General features: G+C 38.3%; 1 protein-coding gene across 2 annotated transcripts in view; it reads left to right on the forward strand.

Moving 5' to 3' along the window:
• Positions 1 to 3,132, forward strand: part of cib2 (calcium and integrin binding family member 2) — a 38,016-nt gene extending 34,884 nt beyond the window's left edge. For both annotated transcript variants that reach the window (XM_006628920.3, XM_015343432.2), the window contains exon 6: positions 1,988 to 3,132. In XM_006628920.3, coding sequence (XP_006628983.1) covers positions 1,988 to 2,009 — 22 coding nt within the window. In that variant the 3' untranslated portion in view covers positions 2,010 to 3,132. The remainder of the gene's footprint in view (positions 1 to 1,987) is intronic.
• Positions 3,133 to 9,079: the final 5,947 nt, after the last annotated feature.

The raw sequence follows: 9,079 nt of genomic DNA on the forward strand, positions 1-9,079 counted from the left end.
CCTCGGATAATTCAGACAGTGCTAAAGATTGCTCAGTGGTTTTAAATTCCTCACAACACCCTGAATTATTTTTTATCTTTACTTGCAAAGTGCATCTCAGAGCCCTATACTGAATAAATATGTAAAATACAAATGCATAATAAAAATGAATAATAATAATTACATGGCATGAAAAATGAAAACAAATTTGTTAAAGAGTAGGATTTTGATCGAGTAAGTTTTGAAGTGGGATTTAAAAGCACTGAAGGACACTTTCAGTTGCTAACTTCAGGGAAATTACATTTTAGCAACAGTATTTCACTCTAAAATGTTATCATTAGTGGCCTGCTTGTAGTTTAATGGGAGTATTAACACTATGCTCTGGCACTGACCAAGTGATCTGTTCTTCAAGACTGGCTACATTTTTCTTACAGGAAATTGCTTTGTAAATCATTAGGGTGAGGCAGTCTCGTTTCACAATGGCACACAATGGTTTTAAACGGAAAAGCCAAGAAATATATAAAGAAGCCCTGAGGATCAATCTGCCAAGATTTCATAAAGCAGGAAGAAATTGAACAGTCAAGAATGGCAACAGAGTGATTCAGAGACACACTTTTTAAACTTTATTTTAACCAAATCCATACATTTTTGGCCTGTCACATCACATGAACCATCAAATATTCAGAATGGACAACTTTTATGACATCAAATTAATTGCTTAAGATTAGCAGAGAGAAACAAGATTCACATTGTAGTTGTGAGTTTGACTACACAGAACCAGAATATTCTATTTTTGAAACCATATGCTAAGTGAAGGTCACATTGACATAATTTGTTTGCTGACTTATAGACTGAGACAGGGTCTGCATCTGTAAGTTTTGTGTTGTGTTTCTGATTCAAAGTCTTGGCTTTCAAATTGCTAAGAAAGCTCTAGATGTTGATTACAGAAGAATATAGCAAACTACTATTGACTGTAGTTCACTCTGTCATAAATGTGATATATGGTACTGTAGGTTTGCAGGCAAAAACTGTCTGCAGTTTATGGAGTGAAGTCATCAGTATTCAGAAGCATTTTAAAAGGTCCTGTTCATTACTTTAATTCTCCCTTATTACATTTTTTTTCTCTGGGTGATTAAATTATGAGATTGGTTTTAATTACTTAAGTTTAATTTTATATTGTGTAAATTAATCTTTAGTCACTTAGAAGACTAAAGGGGGATATTGTATGTATATAATGTGCATGTAATGGAAACATACATCCTACAAGTTATAGAGTATTACACACTATTTTTCTTACTGGTATTTACTGTATACTGTATATAGTCAGCCTTTTCAGTGCTGAATACAGAAGACGTCTAGGGAACCTGATAAAATTATTTTAAATCCTCAGGGGTTTTGACAAAGTCCCCTCAGATGATTTTTCAGAAGGAACAGAGAGGCACTTGTGGATGTGCATTCAGAACGAAGATCACGAAGCACTTCTTTACCTACTGTAGGCTTGCAGGAGTGTGGAACATGTTACCCCCCATGTTTTTGAAGTTAATACCTTGGTTTTGTTTGATGGGCTAGTTGGGCAGAGTTGTTGACAAAGTTAAGCTGTTTTCATAGAAGGGTGTGGTCAAGATTTTCTTTCATTCAGAATCTTTGAATTTCCACATTGTTACTTTCTTGGGAGGCTACTGTATCATCTTTCAATTGACGTTTATGGGTGAATTTGAAATTATTTTACTTTATTTATTGTAATATTTTTGAAGACTTTGTGCAGTGCAGTTGTCTTTCAGTCTTTTAGAATCCTTGGAAGGCTAAGAATTCAAGTATCCCTGTTGAGCAAATGAGTTTGATGGAGTCACTATTAAGAACTATCGCCTAAAATTATTCTTACATGCTTATCTGCTGGTGGGTCATCTGCAAAATGTAACCTGGAAAGGGTAGCTTTAATCTAAACAAGTGCATTGTTCTCCTTTAAAGAAATCCAATACTAATCCTTTCTTGCTCTTTTTACTTTCAGCACTTTCCACATACGGATCTGAGAAAAGTCAGGGAAGATGTGCAAAAGGAAAGCCATGATGTCCCTAGGCTGCCTGATCTCAGGTGTTCAGGAGCGCTGTTGAACAGCAGGACAGTGGCAGAGAATACCCCACAAGTTTCGGCTGCCAGTGTGAACTGCGCTGCACTGAGGAACAAGATGTAACGTACAGTGCAGTACCACAGCAGACACCAGTGATCCTATCAATGCTGTCCCCACGATGTCGTGCAGTGCGCATCTACAACATGTCAGGCGATACCGACCTTTACTCTTCCTTGACATTTATCTTAAATGACATGTCCGTAAAAAGACAATAATTTGGCTGGGTTGACAGGATTTTGTGGTGTTGATTTCAAGGAAGCACAGGCCTTTGGGCATTTCAAGTTTTATCAAGAGGGAAAAAAATGCATGCTTTTTTCGCAGAATTGCAAAGCTGTCAACTGTTGTAACTTGAAAGATGCACAGACAGCTTTTGTCTACTAAAATGCAGAGAAAGAAGAAAACAGGAAACACCTGCATATATTGCTGTACCGTTGGAAGACTGCCGGGAGTTGTGAATGACTTCAGTGTCTTTGTAACTGAATGTTAAGCTGTTAGGCTTTCTCCTTTTTTATGTGTGTCTTGCACATTGCAATTATTAAGGTGGCACTTCTGGAATATCTTACATTTTTTTCCAAAGGGGTGACCACTTTTGTCTCAACTGTGGGTAGTGATGAATCAATTTTAAAAAGTCAAATATATGTGGTGTGCACCAAGGAAAATACAAAAAGCACAGCACTGGCACCAAGGACACAATGATAGTTTTTTTTAACAGCTATGCAATCTTTCCCCATAAAATGCATGAATGTAACTGTATTTTGTTTCCCTGCTGCAAATTGCTTTGTCATTTTAATTCCAGCACTGCTGAAGTACTGGAGCATGACGACAATCATATATAACTGTTCTCCAGTTGAAGGAAGGGCTCTTTCATCTACACTGCATCTACTTTCATGTCCACCACTGAACTTCTTAGTCATTTTTGTTATGCTTTGATACTTTTTGTGTTTTACTGAGATGTTAGCATCAACTGTCCTAATGAACCTTTTTCAGTATTTGATGTAATATAGAATATTTGGCTAAACTTTGAATATATGAATTTTCTTTTGCTTGTTGAGTTAATGAATCTCCTTTCGAAAGCAAATTCTCTTCTCCCACTGCTTCTTTTCTTTATAAACTCAGTGTCCACAAAGCAGCAGCAAACAAAAGGATAAAAGGCAAAGACATTTCAATGGTAAATAACCATCAGTTAAATTTCACTCATTACTTCCCTCTTAAGAAGAAAAAATAATTTATTTGGAAAAAATTTAAACTGCATTCTTCATCTTTACAAATTTAACTAAAAAGAAAGTCTTTGATACTGGTACAACAGCAGCAAGCGGGCCTGTTGCCATATACATGTATTTTTTAGGTCAATTTTATTAATGTTTTTTTTTTCTCAGTTGGAGGTACTTGTTAGAACCTCAAAATTAAGCAAAAGTGGTTTTAAGAACTTAAGCTTTTTTTATGGAAGGCTCGATTTTAAAATGCACTTCACTTTTTCAGCCCTTTTCCTTGAGTGTCTAAAAATTCTATTTTGTTCTGTATGTGAACCCATGCAACGGAGCTTTGCTCATGTTACAAATTTGTTTTGGTCTTTCCACTTGCCTTTAATACCATTTGAAACCTCTTATTAAATTGCCAGTCAGCCTAATGCCTGATGAACAATTACTCATTTAAACTCAGATAACATTTTAGAAACAGATACTACTCAAATGGAAGATACTGTAGATGAAACGTCAAATTAAATGTATTAACCTACAGAGCTTTTAGAGTGCTGCACACCTATTACTGTACCTGTAACTACAGTAGGTAATACAACATGCACATATCTGCAAAAACACATTCACGTTTAATGACACTTCCTTATAACCAAATCAAGAAAGAGTGCAGCTGACCTCCAACACTGCTCCATATGACCTTTACATTTAAAGACTTCAAGGTTACACATAAACCCTGAAGAATGGTGTTTACATATATGGGAAGGAGTCTTAACTGGAGTTTCTGTGTTGCTATCGCACCTGAGAGTAGCATTTTAAGAATCAACACACTAATCTTAAGTGCACCTCAAGTGGTGCAATGCTGACCATTTTCACTAATGGGATTTAATCAAGCCAATAGGAGGGCCAAAGCAATAGGTTTTCAAAGTGATTCTCTGTTTTAAAGTTAAGTTAAAAAAATAATCTGAAGAATTCAATTGTGTAATAGTGAAAGGCTGATCACTAAATACAAAGAGTGCCCTCTTTCAACAGGTATGTATTGTGATAAACCCAGTGAACCACATACATTTTAGGGCAAAAGTATGAAAGCAATTGCCTTTGCAACTATGAAAAACAAGAATATTGATCAAAATCAAGAATATTGTGGAAGAAGGGGGACCCAAGGTAAAAAAGAAAATCCGACACTTTTTCATTAAAACACTGTGTGGGTTTGGTGGTTTTTAAATTCAAGCTGAGGTGAAAGGGCTGGACGCTACTGTGAAGGCACTTGAAAGAGAAACACCTGGGACCACTGCACAGCGGACAAGCATTGAGGGTTTGGAGCATTGAGGAGTCACCCCAGGCTGTGTTTAGAAAGCAAGGGAACAAGGCAATACTGATGCTTTGCAAGGTAAAGACACAAATCTAGGAACAAGAAAAACGTCTGTCTTCGGCATACAGAAAAAATAAGCAAAGCATGAGCAACTGGTCTCACGGTGTTGAAATGTCCTCCAAAGGGAATCCCAGCCTTTAGGTGCAGTGCGTCTGAGTGACTTTGTAGTCAGAGGAGCCCATGAGCAGCAACGATCACATCCTTCAATGGGAGAGCTTCTCTGGTCACAAAGTGAATTATCTTCCTGAAGCTGAAAAATTAACAATTGAACTGTGCTAATCTTACTAAGTTAGGGATAATTTATAAGCTGAAGATGTTCTGATGTGGTCTTCCCAAGATTCTATCATGAATAATGGCTGTAATCCTCATCCAGCTTGTTGCTGTGTACCGCTTCATGGTCATTTGCTGTTGCTTGCTGTCCATTCCAATTTTTCCAGAGTTTTAGGTCACTGTTTCTGGTAACACTTCAAAAAGGGCACTACTATAAGGGTTGATTCACTAAATTATTGCTGAAACACAACTTGTTGAGTGGTTGAGTAATATCTAATGCATGCCTTGTAAGTGAAAAATGAAGGGTATACATTAGTTATACAGTATATTACTTCAAAAGTCAGCCTTTTTACCAGCCAGGGGTTGTCAATCAGATGTTAATTGTTAGTATAAACAGAAATTCATACTTAGCTAGCACATGGAATACAAGTTTCCCCTGCAGTATACTCGTGTTGCTATTTTAATTCATTTAATTGTATTTTTCCTTCATAAGCAGCAATACTTTAATTACACATCTTTAGATGTACAGAATTGCTAGTAAGGTAAGGTAACAACAGTTTTACAACCCCAATTTACACCACAATTAATTACATTGATTATTAAAGCATGCCGATTGGATGGAATTACCTTATCTAAAGGTTAATGAATTGTTTATTCAGGGTCACAGTTGAGTCCTTGGCCTGGGTTCAATTTAAAGTTCAGCCTGCTCACCAATTGGAAATTCAAAATGGCTGGCTTGATTGTGGCTTTCGGTCCCCACCGGCTTCTTGAATCCACTTAGCATAGAGGCACCAAATTAATGTTTTGACCAGTAAATGGTAAGTGAATCAAAGTTGCTCAATCTAGGAGATAACGCTATGAACTTCAGCTTTTCCTTAAATTTACAGAAAGGCAATGGAATTCCTTGGATTTGTGAACAGGCCATAATTATTACTAACCTGCATATATATGATAATGTTCAAGCAACATTTGTTTTGTATGAGTGTTTTTCAAATGTTTTATTTAAAAGCAGAAAATATTCAGAAGTGATATTTCCATCGAAAAGGGCATGATTTTAAAAAATAAGTAAAAAATTCATTCACAACATCTTAGCCTGTGTAGAATATTTTGTGCATGAGGTAAAGAGGTTTTGTATCTTCAGAGGGGCCTTTCTGTATTGCCTGTGCTTCCAACTGGTTGTGATGTACAGTAGGAAGAAGAGGCAAGTGCTCCAGTTGTTCTGAGGATGACTTCTTGCTTCGCTTTTCAAAGTCGGGGAAATTCATACACAATCAGAGCAACCCCACCATGCTCATTTGTAATCTACTCCATTTGGTTACGGCTTCATCCGTTGGCCTTTTTTCAATTTCACCACAAAATAGCACATTGGCTGAATTATGTCAAGGAGACTTTGATTCGGTATCAATTTTCTTGCATTAAAACTTCAATTCATTTCGATAAGCAGATTTGATCAATGAAAGCATATTGAGTTGTGAAAAGATTGTAAGTGTGTAGTGTAACAATGGGGGCTTCTGGGAGGAACCACAGGAACACCGGTAAACGTCAGCGCCCCGTTTGAGGCAGCAGAGGCACCAGTGTGAGGTCGGCAAAAGAGGGAAAAACAACAAAAGAGGGGGAAAAGGGAGAAGCACACCGCTGTCCAGACTGGACTTTCCCTACCTAATGGGGTCCTGTCTGGGGGGGAAAAAGACCGCTTGGAACAGCAGGATCCAGTCTGGACAATCCCTATTTAGTGGGTTCTAGACTGGAAGAAAAGGCGCAAGAGGCCAAAAACAAGGGAAAACTCAACCTGTCCCGGTAAATCCTCACAGCGGGACAGGAGAAAAGAAAAAGAAAATAAAAAGAAGCAAAAACACGGCCTCAAAACTCTCTCCACAGTCCCCTTCCGCACGGTCACTGGAAGGTTCTCCCCTTGCGGGGCTCTGCTCGTTCCTCCAGGGAGGTGCTCAGTGTGTCTTAAAGGGCCCCAAAGCTGCGGCTTGTCCTAAATTAACCAGGTCAGCTGTGTTTGCTAAAGCAACGCATCACCCTTTATCTAGGGCTCCGCCTCCACACTGAAAACGCCCAACATAATGCTGCAGTCTACACAATATTTGAGCCAGAAAGGTAATATCCTGGTTGCCACAGTGTTAAACGTCATAGAACCTCATTTCCACCACCACTTGTCCCCATTCATACAGCTGGGTAGACTGGAGCACCTGGGGTAAAGTAAGAACAGGTCTGCAGAGCAGACTTGAGCCTACAACCTATCAGGTATGAATAACAACTTACCCACTGCACTGTGCTGCCCCCGAAATGATTGTAAGGACTGTTAAATCCATAGCCTTGATGATAGAGTACCAACTTGAAAATTGCTGCCAGAAAAGTGACAAAGTGACTTATTGGAAGGTGGAATATTATAAAAATACATTTTACTTGTAAATCATCCAGTTGGTTAATCAATTTACAGGGAGGCTAACTTGAGAAACTCCAAGCAGGGATACACTATCGATTAGAAAATCAGATGGAATTCTAGTTTTAATCAGATGTCATTCCTCCAATGCACTTTTGGTACATTTGAGCCTGTTAAAGAAGGACCTGCAGAATATCTCCTCCGTGTTCTGAGGAGATATAAGAAATGGTTACTGATGTACCACAGTGCTCTGACCCTGGGCAGAAAGGGACAGTGGACCACTGATCTCATGCTCCTTTGTACTACCTGTCTAGAAGACGTATATCTGGAGATCATGATTGTTCAGTGAGCGAATTAGAATGAGAAAATCCCAGCAGAATGACCATCAAACCTTCCATGTAATACGGTGTACAGCTGGTGAGGAATTAACAGCAAAAGTCAAACGGATATACACTGCTCTTCCTTAATGTGTGACTAAAAGCTCTGACAGCCCATAACTGCTTCCTCAAGTATTAGCCCTTTTAAAACGAGCAGCTAAACCTTTGATGCGTGCTAGTGAATGTCTACACAATAAAGATCAAAAAATGATTATGTGCATCCACATCCCGTAATGACTTTTAAAGCCGAATGAGATCATTAGGAGCAAGCTGCCTCAGCATTCCCGCGCTTGATGAAGCGCTGTGCACCAGGTGTTGTAAATCTGATGCTGGGGAAGAGAAAGGGGATCTGTCCTTGGCCATGTGGGTCGGACGACGATTTATTTTCTTTCTCTTCTTTAGTGGGGATCGAGGTTGAAATTGATTTGAAACAAAGCTACAGAATGTGTACGGGCCCAGCCTGGTGGAGTCTTCTCAATCCTTTCCCCTGGCGAAGGCTGACTCGGCAAAGAGTTAAGTTACTGGAAAAATGCCATGTTTGTATGCGGCGTATTAAGTGTGGCCAACAGAACAGCATCAAAATAACCAATGTTCCCTATGTATAATGCAGATTCCTTTGCCAATTATTTAGCTTATATTTATAGTAAATAAAATGAAACTGTTATCTGGTCTCTATTAGGCAGAGAATTGCTAAAAGGAGAGTAAAATTAGAACAAAATGTTCTAGAGGTTACTAAAATGACAACAGCAACCAAAGTTGTTTCCAACGTTATTTACCATAATCACAGATAACAACAGCATGAAATGATATCATACGTTCCAAGTCTAAAAAGTTTTGTTTAAAATAAAAGTGAGCACAATATGTGGCAGCTTTGTGGCCCATTTGATTTGCTGGCTTCACTGCCACTGATGTTGAATTCTTCAGGCACATTATAAACTGTATATAAAATCCTTCGAGGTGTCTCAAACACTGAAAGGTATTGTTTGTAAAAAAAAAAACAGAGAATGGATGAACAGAATTCTAACTCAATACTCATAGGGTGATATTTCTAATTATACTGCGGGTTTCAGACAAGCTAATGGCAGAAGATCAGTGGCTAGATTAAAGGCTTGGCCATAGACCCTCGAATGTTATAAAGATTAGGTTGAAGGTCATGAGGTGAAGACCTTACCAGTGTAGCTCAAGAGATTAAAGGCCTTTTATGCTTTTTTTCTGACCTTGCACAAAGAGCAAAAGCTAACATAATATTTTACAAGAATAAAAGAACAGGAGATATGTGAATCCATCCATGTATTCAGCTATTATAATAAAGCCACCTATTTCTGACAGCCTGGAAGCACAGAGTGACATGTGGGAATAAATCCTGGA

Source organism: Lepisosteus oculatus, chromosome 5 (genome assembly GCF_040954835.1).
Source record: "Lepisosteus oculatus isolate fLepOcu1 chromosome 5, fLepOcu1.hap2, whole genome shotgun sequence".
In the NCBI taxonomy this organism is placed as follows: Eukaryota; Metazoa; Chordata; class Actinopteri; order Semionotiformes; family Lepisosteidae; genus Lepisosteus; species Lepisosteus oculatus.